Genomic DNA, 20,194 nt, shown 5'->3' with positions numbered 1-20,194 from the left:
ACCGTCAGCTGGTTTGTCAGCGACACCACTGGGTTCGGTTTATTGTAGCCACAGTATTTACCTACAAATATCACAGAAAAGATGTAGCTGATTTATTACAGGGGTTGTCCAACTGGTAATAGACAGCTCTAAAGTTACAATGATCACAAACAAGCACAACAAGACACACAGTGAACAAAAAAGGGGAAAAAACTGAACGACCACAAAAGGGGTAAATCATTGCTTTCAGTCCGAGTGCCTCTTTTATGTGCCGTGTTGGAGTGATCAAAAGTCTTTTACATGCATGTGTCAGAGGGAGGTACAAATAGCACTTATTAACAATTATGATGTCAGATTAGAATGACTTGAGGGGGTAGGGACAAATAAGTATATACTTCTGCTTACTCCTTTTCAAACAAATAATAGAATGATATTTTGTAATGATTGTGAAGGCACATGTTTGAAATAAACTGAACTGAACTGAACTTAAAGCTGTTTATTTCGCATCAGTTTATCACAACAAATGACATTGAGTTATGTAATATGTTGCTAAAAAATGAGGGCTTTATTGTAGTGTTAAAGACAGTAGAACAATGGACACTGATTTGAATCAGCTTTGCATTTTATTTCTATATTTCTTCTTGACAAATTGTAGTTTGCAAATTAATCATGTTTTGGAATATTTTCAGTGTTGCATTTAGCAAGTTTAGAAGTGCCAGAGTTTGATTATCAGATCAAATTATCCGTTAATCAAATGGTGGCACTTATCTCGGAGTGCTTTCACTTGATATGCTTATCTCCTTTTTTCACAGAGGTGGCATTTACAGACCTCTTTGAACTCTTTGTATGATGAAATGGTTTTACAATTAGCAGCCTCATCAGGTTTGATCTTTTTTCATGTATTTTACTTTTTTTAAAGTCAATATATATATGAAATACAGAATTTCCCCTAAGGCCAAATATATTTGACTTTACTCTTTTACTTCACTTCTTCTTCTTTGTCTTTCAGCTGCTCCCTTTAGGGAGGCCTCCATCTCACCCGAGACACACATAGCATCCTCCTCTGTCTCACAACTGTCTCACAAACCCCCGTGAGTTTCCCTCTTTCCTCCTGCCTGGCAGCTCCTCCTGTCTCCCTCTCATTCACACACATGTATTCAGTCGTGCTTATGTCTCTCCAGTGCGCACTTCCTCCTGTCCGAGCTCTCTTCCACCTGCTTCCTGGACTTATTGCAGATCACAATGTCATCTGCAAACATCACAGTCCACAGAGACTCCTGCCTGAACTCATCTGTCAACCTGTCCACCTAATTTCCCAAATATAGTCCCATTCTTTAAATCTGTGCCCTAGTCTGGCAACACCAAATCCAAGTTCATGATATTATTCCTTCCTAATAAACTCTGCTGTGTGGTTAAAAACAGTGTTGGAGTTAGTGCAGAGTAATGTGCATGACCGTGTGTAGCTCACTAGCTGAGTCTGCCCGTGGAGAGATGAAACCCTTAGCCTTGAAAGGGCAGATGCCCATCTGTCCAGAAACTGAACACCATCTTTTAAAAATAATTTTTCTATCCCCCACCCTGCCGGAAGGCTGGAATTTATGTGTGATATTTACCGATGATTCCCACTGAGTCTTGCAGTGTGATAAAGTCTGCTGTGCAGAGCTGGGTGTCCTCCAAGGCAAACTCCTCAAACCACAAATGGATCACCTGCAACACAAACACGCAGAGGTGTTTCATCTTTCTTTTTTGAATCTGAGAAGGCGCTGCTGAAGAGATAGGCAAGCATGAGAGCTCGGTGTGAATTCTGACTGTGTGTGTGTGCACACGTGCGAGAGCAGGTACGTCCCTGCCTTTTTATGTTCACTTATGTGTTCAGATACAGAGAAATAGAGATGCATATAGATAACAGCCACTGTGTCGGGCATGCAGGAGGGCAGCCGTGCTGCCAGAGAAAGAAGGATCAAAGATTTGTTTTGTCCTCTGGGTCTGAGAAGGAAAGCTGAGGAGAATGAAGGAGACAAGGCAGCCATCTGTCCACACCGCTGCTACCGCACTCATCCCAGCTGTCCTCTACTGCTTGGCCTCACATAAGACAGTTTCCATAACAGTAATTTGACAAACTCTGCTGATCAGACAGCAGACAGAAGCACCGTTAAAGACTGTGAAATAGAGACACGAGTAAATGGTTTTGATCTGAACTAAAAAGAGAGATAATGTGACTGTGCTGAAGCTGGTGTTCACAGGAAAATCATTTCAGACGATTAGAAGCCTGGAAATGTTTTTCCTTTATACTATAATAATTAATATTTTTTTAAAAAAAATACTTCTGATAAAGCCTTTCTATGGATGGAGTTACAAAACCAAGACCAACTGTGAAATCATCTCAAGAGAAGCTTTGTGGAGTTTTCTGAGCCAGTATTACAGAGAAAACTCACCTCTGCTTTGCTTGAACCCGATCATAATAAGCCACTGTAATTTCTTGAATATGTAAATTAAAAGGATTACAGCTGTTAAGATAAAACTGATTAAAATTTTTTAGATAAAAACTGGAGTTTTGTTTACAGCTTCTTTGTTTTTCAACTTTTCTTAGTGCATAATTAAATTTTCTTTCTAATTTTACTTTCTGGTGATATAATTTAAAGAGAGGCTGAAGTTCGGAAGCGCTCTAATGATGATTCTCGTCACCTTCTCGGGGTCCACGGTGATGTGCCAAGCGCAGCTTTGGCCACTGTCGTAGCTGCTGGGGTAGTTTGAGCTGGTGAAGGTGCCCGACTCTCCAGACAGCTCTTGAGGAGCCCCACACCCTAAGGTCAGCCCTGGAAATAAATCAGATGGTTAAGCTCAGCCATCTTTTTTTTCTTCTTTTTTTTTTTTAAATCATGGCAATATGATCTCCATTTGAAATACAGCCACCCTTCATCAATTAACAAAACACCGTTCAATTCTATTCACTTCATTTTTATTCATATGGAGGCAAATCACAACAACAGTCACTGTACAATAACAAAAAAAAACGCTCTTCCTGTGCACTCTGTAGCTCCTGGATTCATTTGTAGATTGCAGCATTAGGAGCCTTTGAGCTGACTGCGACAGCTGATTGCTGCGCTCTTATACCCAGTGCTGAACCAGGAACCTGCCAAAGCAGTCCTTAATTATCCTTCCTTAAAGACTGTGGGGGTTTTTATCCAGGGATTTGGGTTTTTCACTTCTTGACTCTGAATCCCGTTTCTTTAATCAATCCTCCTTTAGATTCAACAGGTTTCAGTTAATTTTTTGTTCAGCTTAATAGTTTGTGTAGGGTTTTGTTATGTGTCAAATATATATGTTAGTGTCATCGTCTCTGTGTTTTGATGACTGAGGTGGACTGGAATAAGCTATTTTTCAGGTATTTGGTTACAAATAAAATGATATGGCTTATAGTATGCAGTCAGGCTGGGTTTAATTTGACAGTCATTTTTGCAACACGCTGACTGAAGTGTGTTGTCAGTAAAGGCATTACCATTTATGATCGCACAAACACTTAAACACTTGAATTTCTTTTTATTAAAAAACACTATAAAGATATGTGCTTTGAAAATCGAAGCCTTGGTGACAGCACTGATGACACCGTGTGGCATCCACAGTGTTGTGTGTTGTGCATGTTGCCAGAGAAGCTTCGGTCACAGCGTCTTTTTTTCTGTGGTGCAAAAGAAAGACTAATCTGGAACAGAGACTTTTTTCATGACATTTACGTATTTGTTAAAGTGATGAAGACCAGGTGAAAATAATAATAATCACACAGCAATTCCTGATCAAATAGTCAAATGTGCAGCACACTTATTTGACAGCTGTTTTTCAGGAGCAAAGGACCGACTGATGGGTAACGTAAGAATCAATTTGTTTCTGCTGATAATCACCACTTTACGCCTCTCAGGCAACAAACAATTCAGGGTTCATTCTCCAAAGACAAAACAAGTCAGCTTAAATGTGTCTGCTTTCACAAAGCAGCCATTTTCATCTGTTAAATTTCTTTTTTTACGCTTAAGGCCAGAATAAATAATTGTTTTGCTAAACTGGAGCTCTGAAAAAATAGAGGAGATGGTGTCTGTGGATGGTATTATAATAAGGACCGCTGCAGTGGTGATGATGCATGCAATAAAATTAAACACAGTCATTTTACGATACCGAGAGCTCCTGTTTGTGCACCTTTTCTTGTGTGTGGCTTAATTTCTTAGGGATCAGAAAGTAAAAGCTCCTGGAAAAATCATTGCATGACTTGTTTACTTTTTCACATCAGCACAAACTCATGTAGGCTTTTCTTACCTTTATTTCCATAACAGCAATTTATTAGCACTGGTCTTACATTTTCTGTTGCCTTGAGTCTGTGTTTCCTGCTCCGGTATTTGCTACAGAAAATGCTGTGGAAGTCTTACAGCCAGCCCTCCATCTAAGAGCACGTTGTGAGACTGTACTTTGCCCTAAATGCTGATCTCAGCATGTTAACTTGGTCACAGCTTAAGGTTTTACTCTGTTTGCATGTTTACATTTCAGTACAGTTGAGCCTGACATTAGTTCTTAAGGTATTTGTAAAAAAACAAATACTTTAATGGCTTTAAAAATGTTTTATATGCACGTTTATATAAAAAAGGGGAAAAAAAACTTTAGTAATAATATTTTTATAGTTTATAATATAATAGCTGCTGAGATACTTTTCAGTCTGGGACAAGGTGCAACTTCCAGAGTTGAAAAATTAAGCCAACACCAAAGTGTTTGGAGCTCCACTTCCTCTCTGTGCTTCTTGAGTTAGTCCATCATTTTAAACTGTCTGACTTTTTAGAATTAAAAATAGATATTTACAGCCTGGTATAAAAACCAGTTTTGGTCTCTATGGATACTTATAACAACTCTGAGTAGGGTGAATTTTTTTTCTTATAAGTCATCTACTTATATACTGGAGTTAGAGGCCTGGCTGTGTTGATTCACAGGTTTGTGTGTGTGTGTGTTTGTGTGGGGTTAAAGTATTTTGGATGGATTTTCTGACTATCATCATGGTTTGTTGTATGGGACAGTCTGTTGTGTTTAGATGATATGTGCATCTCTTACATTGTGCCCATGCAATTTATGAATGCAGCTAGCTAACCAAGCTAGCTATTATTGGCTAAAAATTGAATGTAGCTGTACCCTAAAAGGAAATTCCAAAAACAGCATTAGTCCAAACCCAATGGGTGACGTCATGACAGTTACTGCCTGTGAAGTAGCTGAAGTACCTTTAGGCAAATACAGAACCTTGAGTTGCTCTCAGTGTGTTCGTTAGAGAAGGAATGTTGGGTAGAAAGCACGTAGGTGCAGAATGCCCAAGCAGGAAAGTGCTATATTAGAATCAGTCCATTTAAGACACAGCAGATGCAATCTAATCATTATTATGATGATGCATGTTGGTTATTTTTGTACTTTGCAATAAATACTTCAGATATTTTAGATGCTTTTATTTTAGCTCAGTACATTCACTTTGGCATGTCTCTGTATACTGGCTTTGTTCAAATCAACAATTGAACAATTATTGACCAGTTATTTACCAGCAATAAAGATATTTTGCATCAGCAATCTCTGCAAAATCTCCACGAGGTTTTCTAGAAAGAGCTACGAGATGCAACATGTGTCATTCACACACATGTTCATGGTCAGCACACCAAACTTGTGAATATCAAAATTTGCCTAAAAAATGTTGGAATTTACATCATAAATAAGGACTAAGTTAAAAAAGTGATTTATGATTTTTATTTTAGAAGAACATAATCAAGTATATAAGAGGTTTGAGAAAATCATCAGCACAATATCACTTCTCGTTTTGAAGAAATGCTGATATTAAAAGGGAGCACAGTGTGTTTCAGCGGGTGTAAACACTCACCTTCTGTTTCAGAGTTAGCTTTGTCAACGAAGTAGATGACCACAAGGCCGATGCATGCGCCGGTCATTGCTACGAAGATAAATATCAGACACGTTTCGAGGGTGCTCATACCCCGGGAACGTCTGTGACCCTTCTCCACATCCATTTTCCTCGCAGTGCAGGAGACGGTGCCTCGTCCAACAATTCAACCCCTTATTGTCCACACATGGAGGACCATATCTAAACTTTAACACCACAGATGGACCTTGAGCTCAGTCAAATGTGGTATTGCAGCACACCAGCCTTATAGATATGTTAGAGCCATAAATTTGTATCACATAATACAGTAACAGAAAGTTAATGAGTACTGAGGTGGCTGCTTCAACAATCAACAGGTCATTAGGACTCTATCTTTAAAAAACACTGATATAGTTGATAAAAGGCAAAACCTCTGACAAAAAGAAGGAAATTTACATGCATGCAAGGATTATTTTATTTCAGCTGGTCATCACAATCAAAAAGCTGGAGTTCTCATGCAGAAAATTCATTATCTTGCATGTTTAATTTATAGCTCTTCCACACACTACACTCAGCATGTAATTCCCTGCTTGTCAACAGATTTTAATCAGCAATAAACCTTGAAGCAGAGGCTATCAGAGCTGTACAGCTACCACGTTGGACACTGGTAAGGCTTTGCTGGACTCCTTTTGCTGTGCATCTGCTAAATCCTCACATTAGCACGATAACACATTTTGCAGTAATATGTACCATGTTCATGCTCTTGGTTTGGTGTTAGCATGCATGTGCTAATAAGCACTAAACAAAGGACAACCAAGGGTGATGGAAATCTCCTCTGTTCTGAATGTTAGTTTTATTTTTAAGGAACCTGCTGAACCTTTTTTCTTAATAGTTTTGATTATAAAACCAGATGAAAAGTCAACACATCAAAGTTTTCCAAAAAAAGTGCCATCTAACCAGTTTGCAGATCCACAGGTGTCTCTCATGATCAGTGAGACATTTCAGGAACGAAAGAGAGTCGTAGTAAATGTGTTGTTACTGACAGATCTGCAAAGTTATTAAAATGGATCACAAGGGGACATTTAGTTTTTATTATAAACTTCCATTGTAATGCACCTAGTTGTTAAGATATTTCACTCATGGTGACACTAAAAAGGCCATCAAAATCTATAAAATTTGTCTCTGGGAAACACAGATGTTCAGACTATTGTCTGTTAAATTGAACGGATATTCCTACGCCACAATCCTGGTAGAAATAATGGCACAGCTACAGGCCCAATGAATGCATTTGATAAATTGGCCTTGGTCCAGACAAAAACTGAAACTCTTCCGAATGGTGACCGTTTTGTCCGTCCAAATCTTTGCTTTCACAGACCTAAAAGAGTTAATTTCTCCACTGCTTGAGGTAAAGCAGACAATGGGATTAACTTCCTTTGCGGAGGTGCAGAGAGCGCAGAGTGACACGGGCCATGCTGTAACAAAAGCACCGAGGTTAGAGGTAATGAGTTTCACAATGGGGATCTTCATTTTGGCCCGAATCTCCATGCATACAAAGACGCTCGATTGGGTTTTTATCGAAATCATCTCCTAAATTCAGTCCGACCGTATTTGAATCTGAATCAATCTGTCCGCTGGTCCCCTTTAACACTTCATTTTCTCTCGAGATAAGGACTTTCCTTCTATTTTACAAAAGGCAACGGTGTGACAAAAGCTGCTTATCTCTCCCTGGGGATGCAGAAGAAAATGTGGGAAAAAAAGATCATTCTTTAGGCAGAATGATGATTTTGCTGCAGTGTCAGAAACCTATTGCTGATGAAACTATCAGTAAATAATGACACTGTGCATGCATGATTCCTGCACGGGTGCCGCTCTCTGTGCTTCATCTTTATCAGTATTTGTTTTGGATCTTCTGGTTCCACCAGGAGACTGATTATTTATGGGCACATCTGTCAGCCACAATGAAGCCAGGAAAGGTGACCTTTGTGTGTATGACTTAGTGTGTGTGCATGTATTTTCTTTTTTTTTCCTCTTCCCCTTTCTGCACATACAGTATATGCACTGTCAGAAAGGTTACCAGTGCATGAGCCTGTGAGCAGAATAGTAAGCAATCAATGATGAGGTCTGAAATACATCCAAACATATGCAGAGAAGACAGGCGAAGGATGGGGTGCAGATACATAACAGCGAAGTTTAAAGGAGAAGCACAGGAAACATGGATTGTTCGATCACACGTGCAGGCCAACACTGCACCGCAGATAAATGTAGGCCACGTATTCCACTGGGAACCGATCAGCCATCGGGAGGACAAGCCTCACTTCCAGCTATCTGGAATATACAATACGAGGATAAATAAGGGCGGGGGAGACCACTTTCATGGGAAACATTCTGAGCAGAGGAAGCCAGCAGAAGCTTTAATTACTGCACTGTTACTGGCTTATATGCTTCATTATGATATCATCGTCGCAGCGAGAAAGGGAGAGAGGGGAAATGGGGAGCTGGAGTTGAAAGGGGGTGGGCACAGTGACAAAGAGCGGCACAGAGATGAAAGTCGGCGGCGAAAAACTGAATGGAAATGGCTGAAAATGGAGATGGTCAGGCAAACTTTCTAGGAAGAATGGAAGCAAAATAGGGTCATAAATACTGTAGCTGTGTATCATCAAACTGGGGTGTGTAAAAAAAACTATGAATATACTGAAAAGTGTAAGTGTATAAATATGTTTGAGTAAGTGTTTGAATATTTTTGAAAAAAAGGAAGCAAATAGATGCTTTTTTGGCTCTGAGTAGATCTGTAACTGTATATGATATTTGGTGAACGAGTGAAAAAGATTTGCATAAATAATTTTCAATATGTGAGTGCATGAAGAAGATTTGCACAAAGGTTAGTAGTTTCACAGCAAAGCTTTGCAGTTAAGTTACTGGAAACACAGCAGCAGTGTTAGTAGAGAGTGATGGCAATCGTTGAACTGCAAACTATCATTTAAGTTAGATACACATCTTCTCTGTGTTCTCAGATATGATAAATTACTTGTGCAAATCTTTTCCATATAAGTTTTTGTGCACAGCTACAGATCTCCTGACAGATCGAATACTTACAGCTTTTTGTTTTCTACATATTCAAACGCCTGAATTCACCTGATCAAAACATTTCAATGCATTCACACATCTGAATATATATATACACGAGCTGTTTTCACACACTCACTAATTGTGCGTCACAGCTCTGGTGTTTCTGACGTTATTGTAAGGATATTGTCTCAATAATAAAGGAACGGAGATGAATTTGTCACAAATTCTCTGTGATCAGCAGCCACCACTAATTACTCACTCCACAATCTCTAAATATGATCTGTAAATATTATTAGGACTCATCCCCAAGATAAGAGCACATCTAATGTCCCACAAATGATGATGAGGACATATTTTATCCCTGTGATGGTCTGGATAATAGTAATGGCTTCTTTCACAGGCCTCCTGTAAGAGTTTCTATATGAACAGGAGACTCTTGTGTGTTTATGAAGCTAACTGGGTCACCGTGAGCAGATCTCAAATCCCAATACCACTGCAACTTATCTTGGACTTCAATTATAGCTCCAAAATGATGCTGCTGCTGCCACTGCTGCTGCTGCCCTCAATTTCTTCCAGAATCCGAGGATGCTGTTGCGTATGGCGGTGTTTACACTTTGAAATGATTAAAAAACACACACATGTTCAGTGGCATCCAAATAGGACTGTCAGGCAAGATAGTGTCTAATCTTCTCCACTCAAGAACATCTCATTTGGTATTTCAAAGTGCCTTCAAACACTGAGACTTCTAGACTGCTATTAATTATCCAAGTGCAGCAAAAACAGAGCAGCTGAAGGTTAATTACTTTATGCACAACTCATTTCCATAAATGTGTACGTTCTCTTCAGCATAGACTAGTGTGAATGATTTGTCTTTTGATAAGTAACAAACTGGTAAATGTTTCACTGCACACTGAAATGCCACTTTTTTTTCTCCTCCTTGAAACATTGTGTCACGGTTTCAGCTCGTCAGCTCAGCCACAGTGGCGGCACCATTAGTTTCAGCATCTCAGCAGGAATCAGGTTAGACCCTAGGGCTGTAACAGAGGGACTCCTTCTTCTCATGGACTACCAGTCTTTAATTTTAGCTTATGACACAGCCTGGGAGTTTCCTTGTTAAGTGGTAACACTTGAGAGATTATTATTTTGCTACCAAGCTGTGCGTTAGGGCTGTGCTGTTGCCTTAATCACCAGTGTTTCTACCAGCACTTTGTTAGAGGTTATGCAGTCTGTGAAAATGTGGTCTGACTTTGCACTTCATGACACACATGACGGCAGAATGGCAGATACACATCACCAGACACCTCTTACAAATACTCATTAATGCCAATACCTAATCAGCTAATGACACGACAGAAGATCGCTGCATTTAGGCATGTAGACATGGTCAAGAAGACCTGTTGAACTTCAAACTGACCACCATAGCTGTCATAGTTGTTGATGCCAGATGAACTGGTCCGAGTATTTCATAAACTGCTGATTTTCCCCGCACAGTCATCTCTGAGTTGTAAACAGAGCGTTCTTTATTCTCTACACACTGATTGAAAATGCCTTGTTGGTGCCACAGGTCAGAGGAGAATGGCAAACTGCTTTGAGCTTACAGGAAGGCAACAGTAACTCAAATAACTACTCATTACAACCGATGTTTACAGAAGAGCATCTCTGCATACATCCAACTTTAAAGCAGACTGGCTACGGCAGCAGAAGACCACAACAGGATTCACTCACGTCAGCTAAGAATAGGAAACTGAGGCTACAGTTCACGTGGACCAAAACTGGACAATAGACGATTGGAAAAAAGTCACCTGGTCTGAAATGTAACTCCAGTAAACAACATGAAAGCATGAATCCATCCTGCCTCATTTCATCGGTTCAAGCTAGCTGCGGGTGGTGTAAGGGTGTGGGGGATATTTTCTTTGCACACTTTGGAGTAAATGAGCATCATTTATGCACCTTTGTCATATCCACAGGTTTAGGTGTGTGACAGGCAGAGCTGTGGACCCAAAAACGCAGGACTGAATTAATAATCACAGCGTTAATGCTGTTAATGCAGACATGGGTACATGACTGGGAAGGCTGAAAGACACAGAGATGAGAATAGGGAAGACTGAGCTCAAGAGACACCAATATAGAACTTAGAACATAAACCGTGACAAACACAAAAACTGGGTTGAAGCCCCAGGACCATGAGACCACAGCCTGTGAGTGTTTTTGCTGACCATGTCCATCCCTTTATGACCAGCAGGATACCAGATCTCAAACAAAGCTCAAATAATCTCAGACTGGTTTCTTGAACATCACAGTGAGTCCACAGTCATGATATCTCAGTCCAACAGAGCACCTTTGGGATGTGGTGGAACAGGAGGTTCACATCATGGATGTGCAGCCAACAAATCTGCAACAACTGTGTGATGCCATCATGTCAACATGGACCGAAATCTGAGGAATATTTCCAACACTTTGTTGAATCCATGTCATTAAGGATTAAAGGAGCTCTGAAGGCAACAGTGGGTCCAGCCCAGTACTAACAAGGTGTGCCTAACAAAGTGACTGGTGAGTGTATATAGAAAGACATCTCTAGAAAAGATCTAGAACAACTGTAACTAACAGATATGATCAGTTTAAGCATCGTTTGATGTAACTTAATCTTTTGTGATGAGTCATCAGTTGTTGATTTAAAAGTATACTTTCTGAGGATTTTGGTTGTGTTGAGTCAGAACTGTTGAGAGTCCTACTTTCTCGGTAGTAAACAGAGCTTCAGTGTTCATCATGTTTATTATTTGGTATTTAAAAGAGAATTATTAACATGTTTAAAACCAGGAAAAAGGCCACATTTCATTAAAACACCCATGGAGGTCACAACAAGTGCAGCCAAACAGGTGAACACTGAAGGCATGCTAAACTCTGTCCTCTTTTAGTTGCAGCAGCGGGTGGTATCACTTTGAAATCTCTCCCCGTGCTCCTTGTCATTGTAAATCTTTCCCCGTGTTACGCACCGCCTGTGGCCAAATCTAATCTGCACTTCCAAATAGGAACCGGTCATAACGACACAGTGAGTAGGGGGTTATTAAAAATTGAAACGTGGCTAATTAAAGCCGGGGCGAAAGAATACAAATTCAGGCTGGTGACCAGGCCTACAGAAATGTAAGAGTGTGAAACTGACCTTGATGGAAAGGAGAGAGAAAGCATTAACTGCCTGAGGCTGAACTTGGTATCTAAAACGACGTTACAGTTTGGTTTGACACCTTTCAGTCAGCGCTGTAGCAGAAGAAGAAAACAGATTTCCTGTTTTTCTTTTTGTGGAAAGAGCTTTGGTTTCACAAAATCCAATCAGGTATAGGGTGGGACAGATATACACTGCGCTGTTCTTTACAGGTTGTGACATTTCACAGCACAACGGGCATAGAGGACTTTTTCGTTCTTGTTATCACGCCCTGACGTTAATATGTAGCGACGTGCTTGTTAAGAAAGTAAGAGCAGTCGCCTGAAATCAGTGTTACGCCACTCAAGACAGTAAATTCACTCTGAAGTGTTTTAGAAAGGGCCTTGGAAAGGCAGGAGAACACACAAAGGACAGAGCTGGTGATGATACAGAAAGCCTTCTACTTGAAATTCAGTTAGGTGTGCAGGCAAATCATACACAGAGATCTCTGCAATTATGCGCATTGGGCACTCCATCATCCAATGTGCAATATTAGCAAATAAAGAAAAAATAAAAAATTCTTGGAACCTGAAGCAGATGAATCATTTTGTCCAAACATTAGCCCAAGTTTTAGGAAAACACCTCTTGCCCCGTGACAGCTTGTTGGTGTTCAACCCCCATGTGACCCTGAACTGCATTCTTACATTTCAGAAGCTGAAAATAGCCAATGTTTGCCATGTGTTCTGGGACCTAAATGATTAATCTGCTACCAAAACGTGAGTTTAAAATTTTTTTTTTTAACTGAGTCAAAACAGCTGCAAAACCTTTAGATGAAAGTACAAACTGGTTCAAGGTCCTGCAGCCCTAAAATGATCAGATTTTAGGAGTTAAAAGCAACAAAGCAACTTCCCTTGATCCCAAAACCTGCCCTTGGGCAATTTAAACTATTCAAATATTTTACTTTCCAGAAATGACTCCCTTTGAGTCGCTGTACGTTTTAAAAAATCAGCCAAAAACAGTCAGATCTGTTTGTGTCCTGCAGGTCTGTTTTCTCTCTGCTTCTTCAAAAACGGTAAAATTATCCTGCCACTGACCTGACGTTTCAGCTGCTTGTAATAAAGCAGTTTCTTTTTCAGGTAAATGCAGATAAAAATCAGTTTTCACATTAAGAGTTCTACTCAAAACAATCTCTTGTAAATCTGTTCTTTGACTCAGACTTCAAACCGCAACAAGCCGATGCCCTGAAGTAGCGAGCGTTTATTTTCCGCAGCATTAAAGGTGGACACTTCAATGCTGCGGATGTATTACTGCATGTTTATATCCATTCAAAGATTAAAAAAAAAAAAAAAGGAGATAGCTAGGCAAAGTAAATTTGTCAGTTCCAGCGAGTACACTTTTAACACCTTCTGATTTCAACCTCTTTATTTTAAAACTTCAACATCAGGTCCCGCTTTGAAAAAAAAAAGGAAACAGTTAGTCACTGCTGCGTCTTCTTACGCCGACTGGCTTTGTGTCTCTGACTTTAGCAGGTTTTTATGCAGCATCTGAAGTCGTCCTCAGATTGAAATAGTATATATCACTGTATGCTGATTTAGTTATTTATTTTACTCTGAGTCATGCTGTATTTGTTGTTTCTTTAAAACCTTCTTTCACACAAAAAGTGTAGAATTTATGCTACAGCAAGGACTGGTTTTAAAATCTGCCTGTCTGAACCCAGAACATTTTATTTTTGAATATTCAAGCATTAAATACCTTGTCAGTGAAAGAGATAAGCTTATTGATCAATACAGGGAAGCTAAAGGGAAACTAATACTCTACATTCAACCACCAGGGACCAACTCCACATGTAAACTTGGTAAAAGCACAGTGACAGAAGACATGCATGTTTCTGAAGATTAAAGCTGGCATGCACAGAGAAAACCTGCAGCCTCCATACATAAGGACCCCAACTCTACCCAAGACTCCCAGGAGGAAACATAATGGCTTAGTTTCCTCCTGGAAAGCATAGCTGTAGATTTCAGGACATGGACATGGGGACATGTTCCCTCTAAAACGTACTGAGGGGAGGATACAAAGACCACAGCCCTTTAATATTCCTACTCTGCAAGTGCTCAACTAAAACCTATGCCTATAGTTTGGAGCAAATCTTTGTCTCTGAACATACTTCATGCTCTCTTTAAGGACTGCATCTTTACTCTGATTTATCATTTAGCCTTTTAAATATTTATTTTCAAAACCGTTTATTCCTGTGTCTGAGTCCTGACGAAATAAATGTTTTTGCATTCGATTTACACGTGGAATCTCCTTTAAAAACAAAACAAAAGAATCACCAGAACAGAAACACTACACCCACGAAAAGTGAGAAATGATGGTATAAAAGTCAACGCATTTTTTTGCTTATTTTAATAGAAAACCAAAGAAGAACAGAGATCGAACAGCGTACAAGTATGCATACAGTGCCCCCTTTAAGTACTCACTAAAAAGAAAAGAAAACACAGCAACCTGATAAATATAGGGCCCCAGAAACAAACAAACAAAAACACCTCATGAGCATATATCAAATGCACCGGATGCGATGAGACGTCGGTTGAATATATTTGCACAGATATCCTGACAGTGAGTTAGTATGTCTATCCCATGATCAGTGCCTCTTGCTGTGAAGGTCTGGACTTCATATTAGGTCATACAACTGTCACTGTAACTGAAATACATGCGTTTCACTGTTATTGCCTTTGTTTTGTTTTCTTTATTTTTATTAAAAAACTGTTTTCTCTCTCATATTGATTTCTAAAAAATAAGTCTTTATTTTTTTTTTTAAATTCTTGTTTGTTTCATTTGATATTTCTATTTCCTACCTTGTTGGATCACAAACATCATCACAAGTATTGACTCTTTTATGCTACGACATTCCAGTATACTTACTTACAGGGATCGGCGTCCCGTTAATGTTTCACTTGGCATTGAAAATCTTGATGAGAGGAGGACAAATGTTTTGACCTCTAGGAAAAGGGAGGAGTCTGACAATGGCTACCTCTGTCCTCTGCTACTCGAGGACGGAGGAGGGAGGGGGGCGCACGCAGCAGTTGGGCCGTCTGACATTTTGCAGCATTGACCTGAAAATGTTCTGCTGCCTCCTTTTGTTCTTGCTGCCATGTCGCGGCGAATCAGCACCAGAGATTGACTTTCGCAGCGAGGTCTGGACCATCAGTTTCCTCTCTTGCTCCTTTATTTTGCTCTGTAAGTGGCTCTGAATTGCAAAGCCTAGTGATTCGGGGTCCACGGAAGCCCCGTAGACCTCCCAAGTCATGCCCTGTTCGTCCCAGACGACGTCGTGGACGCTCTTTCCTTTCTGCTTCCGTGACTGATCGTCTTCTTCGTCGCTTCTCTCCGGTTCCACCTTCTTTTTGCCAGAATTTGTCTCCTTACTCTGGGCTTTACTTCCTGCTTCTTTGCTTTTTTCTTTTGCACTCACATCTCTATTTTTAGTGAGCTCTGACTTGGATGTGGTGTTTGCTGCTGGTGCTGCTGCTGCTGTTGTTGTTGGTGCTGTTGTTGTTGTTTTTGGCAGGGCCTGCGCAGCATTGTTGCTGTCAGCACATCCAGGCACAGGAACAACGGCTGTCTCTGGGGGCATCCCTGATCTGAGAGAAGGAGTTTCAGCGGTGGCTGTTTTTGCGGCTTGCTTCTTGGGGTCGCTGTGTTCAATGTTGATTTGATAAACCGGCTGGATGTTGCACAGAGCTGTGCCCGGTTCTTTAGGTTTGGCTCCTAGCCTCGAGTCATGCTGCTGTGACAAAGTTTCTAATTGGAAAACCATGCCGGTGTTTTGGTTGGGGCACATTTGTGCCTCTACAGTGAGTCTCTCTGACTTCGGATCAGTCGCGGTGCCGCTTTTCACCTGGTAGACTACAGCCACGCTCTCCTCTCCTGGGACTGCACCACTGTTTGGCCTGTGGGTCACAGGGAAAGGCAGCAGACTAGGACTTGTGGCCACAGCCTTACTGCACATTTTAGCTACTGCCTGAACCTCCATATCATGACACTTTTTGACCGGGGCTGGTGATAGCGATGAGGTCATTGTCGAAGCCTCCGTGTAGAGCTTGGAGTCCTGCTGCCCTTCAAAGACAGCTGTGTCAGTCTGGCTGCTTCCTTCAGCCACCTGCTCGGATGCCTGCGTGCTTTTTGTCGCCTGGGGCAGAGAGGATGAGTCTTTCTGTGAGGACACTGGCTGGTGTTTATCTGAGGAGACCTGCGGTCTCGATACTGTTGCAAATTCCTTCTCTGGGCGCGTTGACTGTGAGTTTTCATTTGTTGGTCCAGCTCCTGCATCTTTACTCTCAGATGGGGCTTTGGCTAAGCTTAGTGGAGTTTCCATGCTTTGCTTGGGTTTTGATGGATCTTGTAAAGAAACAGAGGTTGATGAGCAACCTTGCATATGACCAGTCTCTTTAGATTTCTGTGGGATAGCCATGTCCCTGCTTTGGGGATTGGAAATGGTTTCTTTATTATCTTGTACTTCAGATGCTGTACTCCTTACATCACTGTCGTTACATTTTTTGTCATTCGGAGAAAGGCGTTCATTACTTTTCTCTTGTGCTGTAGTTTCTACTGAGAGTGTCAGCCGTACCTGCTTCTCCTCTGGTGCAACTGGGTTTTTTACTTTGTACTCACTGCTGTTCGTGTCGGCCCCCGATGCTGCAACAGGAGAGAGCGAACTGGCCTTACAAGTGCCCGTTTCACTGGTTGGGCTCAGTGTTTTCAGGTTAGCATTAGAATCCCGCTGGTCAGCGCCTGCCTCACCCACCTCTCGGCCTGTTACAGACAGGTTTGGTGTTTGGTGGTCTCCACCTGACACCTGCTCAGATTTTATCTGGTTTCCATTGCCTGGCGCTGATTTGTCTGACACAGTGGTAACTGGTTCCCCTCCCTTACAACCTGTTTTTTCTGTGCGGGGGGCGGCGTTAGCAGTCGTCAGAGATAGGTTATCCTGCTTGTCGGGAGATCTGAGGGTGGGTTTTGGACAAACCTGAGAGACTTTGAGGTTGGGCTCTTTAGCCCAGTTGGCATTAGACTCCTTGTTGCCCAGTGTGTCCACCCCAGCCAGCTGAGGCACCATCTGGACTGTTACTGTCCTTTTTGGGTTAGTTCCCATGGCGGAGTCACTGCTTCAGTCTTCAAATATTGCTGTATATCCAAAGATGGAAACGGATGCACGCTGTGCTATCATTAACTTTTTGCAATTTCCTAAAGAAGGAAAACAGAAGTAGACTCAGTTGAAGTTTTTAATCATTAAGCTTATCACAACAATTACACCTTTATTCAGATGATTATAATCAGACCAGACTCCAGACCTAGGTGATTTTCTGTAAGACAATTTTACTCAACAGTTATCAACCAGCCAGGACAGAGAACAGCGACAGACCTGCAGCTGACTAAGAATATAATATGTGATTCCAACTTTAATAATTAAATGAACTTATAACTTTTAACATATAACATAATAATATTTATGGAGGTAGTGTGTAGTTCATTGATCTCCACATTCTCCTTTAAACTCAACATCATCTTTGTGCTGCAACTGATGCATGATTTTTTTTTCCAGAACATGGAAATAAATGAAACTCCAGAGATTTTATAAGCATCCATCACATTATGTATATTAAACCTCTTGACTGATCGCACTGAATGTAGAAAATGTAAAAGTATGATAAGAAAATGCTGCGTAAACAAAGTAGAGCAATAAGACACAATGAGACATTTAGACTCAAAGTGCTTACAGATAAAACAGATCTTTGATTAAAACTCTGGATACTACACATTTGGTGGCGTTTGATCTAACCACTGTTTTTCTCGTTCTACAAATCCTACCGTAAATAAAACTACGCCCAGCAGCGTGTCATTCATAAATCAGCTGAAGTTATCGCAATTGAATATTACAGCATACAAAGAGATGTGAATAATGAATGAAATGAACTGAGTCTCCCCATGCTAGCCCGTTGACTCGGTTTAATTAAATGTTGTGATGCTGTGAGATATTGCCAATGGCAAGCTAGCCACTTAGTAACAATATCATATTTCAATTATCATTTAATCTTTGTGTCGAATGTAATTGGGTAGATTTAAAATACATACCTGAGGGACTGAAAATCACTCATAATCACTCATTCAAAGTTTCATTTTTTTTTTGACAACCACAAGTGAGTTTATAACCAGCATCACCCTCGTTTGTCCTTTATATATTTTAAATTCTACGCAGTGATCAACAGTTTCTTTGTCCAAGGCCTGATGAATGGCTTCATCTCAGTCTGTGTCCTGAATGTGTAAAAGTATCCAGCCAATTCTGCACTCGGCAGACAGCTGAAATATGTGACCCTTTGGAGTTGGACAGATGAGCTGTGCTGTGGTCAAGGATGTAATCATGGAAAACTATCTATAAAGCAAATGAAGAACACATTGAATGATAATTCGATGGGTGGCATTAATGGGCCTTTTCCATTTCGGTGAGATCGACTGATTATCAGTGTAGTTCATCTCAGTAAAGGTAACAATATCAATCTGATCTAGAGTCATTCTCCTTCATCACACGAGCATCCTCTTCTTTACGAGTAGCAGTAGGAAACCGAACAGCTTTCCAGGTTATACTTGTATCTGATAAGGCGAGACTAAAGAATAAATATTCCTGTCACACTCTTTTAACCATGATAATCTGACGCACTCGGTAGCCCTATAGAGCATTTCTCCCCCTACGTGTGACTCGAACAGCACAGAATAGTAGGTTACTGGTGTGGGTCATGGACAGGTGTAGCCGGGTTGTTTGTGCTCTGCCACTATGCATCTGCCTGTCTGTTGTCAAAGCGCAAATATTTATGGAAAGCATATCCTGGGTGTTATTAAATATATGACAATTAAACGCCTCGGTGTCTGGGCTTTTTGTGTTCCTTTTTCTTCTACTTCTTCTTTTGCCTGCAGCAGTTAAGAAATAACCGAAAGTGTGGACAGACTACGTGCAGACCGTATTCATGCAAAACGGTGCACATGAAAGATCCCGCATGCAAGCGGTGCACACGATCTATTCAGGCCAATTAAGATCCATGTCGTGCACTGTAGCCTCTTGCCCCAATTCGGCGCCTCAGAAGCCAACGATGCTTGCTGGTTTGATTTGACCTTGCGGGCGAATTTAACATCTCACAGTATAAGAGAGCTTGAAAAGACGAAGGCGGCTTACCTTGCGAGACGATTTATGCCCCGTGCCGTTGGGTGCCGATTGCGCGTCCGCGGCGTCAGTGAGATGAGGGGGAAAAAAAGAAGAAAAAAAAAACGTAGGGATGAATATGGAAAAGTCAGCCTGTGTCGATGACACCAAGCCACGCCTTCCACGTAGAATATGGGTCTTAGAGGTATCGATCCACCACAGTCAGGCACAAAATTTAAGCACCTTGACTGACTGACCGTGCGCAATGAGTCACCGCTGACTCCGAGATCTTCATCACTGCTGGCTCGTGCTTACAAAAACAAAAAAACAAAAAGAAAAAACAATGTGACGAGCCGATCATGGTTTGTGCGCTATCCCAGACTGAACTGGTCTTGGCAGGGCAATCCAGAGTTAACCAGATGAATGGATGAATGGGGAGGGGTGGAGAAGATGCGAATGGAATCAGCATTGTAACAGCCGCAGGCTTTCACAGGAGGGTCACTTGGTCCTGAAATTAATTAGTTTTAGTTCCCTGCGCTTTCTGCCTCCTAACGTAGACCATAATATTCCAAGAGGAGAGGTTTTTGGTTTTTCTGCTCCCATTTGTGTTATTGAGAAATGGGTCGACTTTTATGCGGTTCTTTTTTGGAGCATGCGAGCATGCGAGATCGCGTACATTTATTTTACATCTACATTATTTTCAAAACGAAGAAATATTTCTCTGTGCTTTCGGCAGATCTGGTGAATAAAGAGCCTTTACGATAAGAGCCTGCCGGTTACAATTGGTGTCATTAACTATTACTACAGAAAAAATCGCAATAAAGATTTTCTGTGGTTTGCAACGTGCTTATGCAAATGAGTCGGAGACTGCGTAAGACAATGCACTTTACTGATAACACGGAGAGAAATGTGTCTCATGTAGTTAAAAAATACA

The 20,194-nt window shown here is 40.9% G+C and overlaps 1 protein-coding gene across 2 annotated transcripts; it reads right to left on the bottom strand.

Annotated features, from left to right (window-relative positions):
- Window positions 1-14,468: 14,468 nt before the first annotated feature.
- gprin3b (GPRIN family member 3b) lies at window positions 14,469-19,657 on the bottom strand. Of its 2 annotated transcripts, XR_010093994.1 has the most exons (3): window positions 19,294-19,657; window positions 14,991-17,312; window positions 14,469-14,769 (listed from the first exon to the last, which is right to left on the bottom strand). XR_010093994.1 is itself a non-coding variant. In XM_063475224.1 (2 exons), the coding sequence occupies exon 2, from the start codon at window positions 17,218-17,220 to the stop codon at window positions 15,112-15,114; it is 2,109 nt and encodes a 702-aa protein (XP_063331294.1). In that variant the 5' UTR covers window positions 17,221-17,312; window positions 19,294-19,657; the 3' UTR covers window positions 14,469-15,111. The 2 variants fall into 2 exon arrangements, 1 of the variants encoding a protein (XP_063331294.1); XM_063475224.1 differs by having other exon boundaries at window positions 14,469-17,312.
- Window positions 19,658-20,194: the final 537 nt, after the last annotated feature.

Source organism: Pelmatolapia mariae, linkage group LG6 (assembly GCF_036321145.2).
Source record: "Pelmatolapia mariae isolate MD_Pm_ZW linkage group LG6, Pm_UMD_F_2, whole genome shotgun sequence".
Lineage (NCBI taxonomy): Eukaryota > Metazoa > Chordata > Actinopteri > Cichliformes > Cichlidae > Pelmatolapia > Pelmatolapia mariae.
The sequence above is the reverse complement of the archived record's forward strand: the minus strand, read 5'-3'. Positions and strand labels throughout refer to the sequence as shown.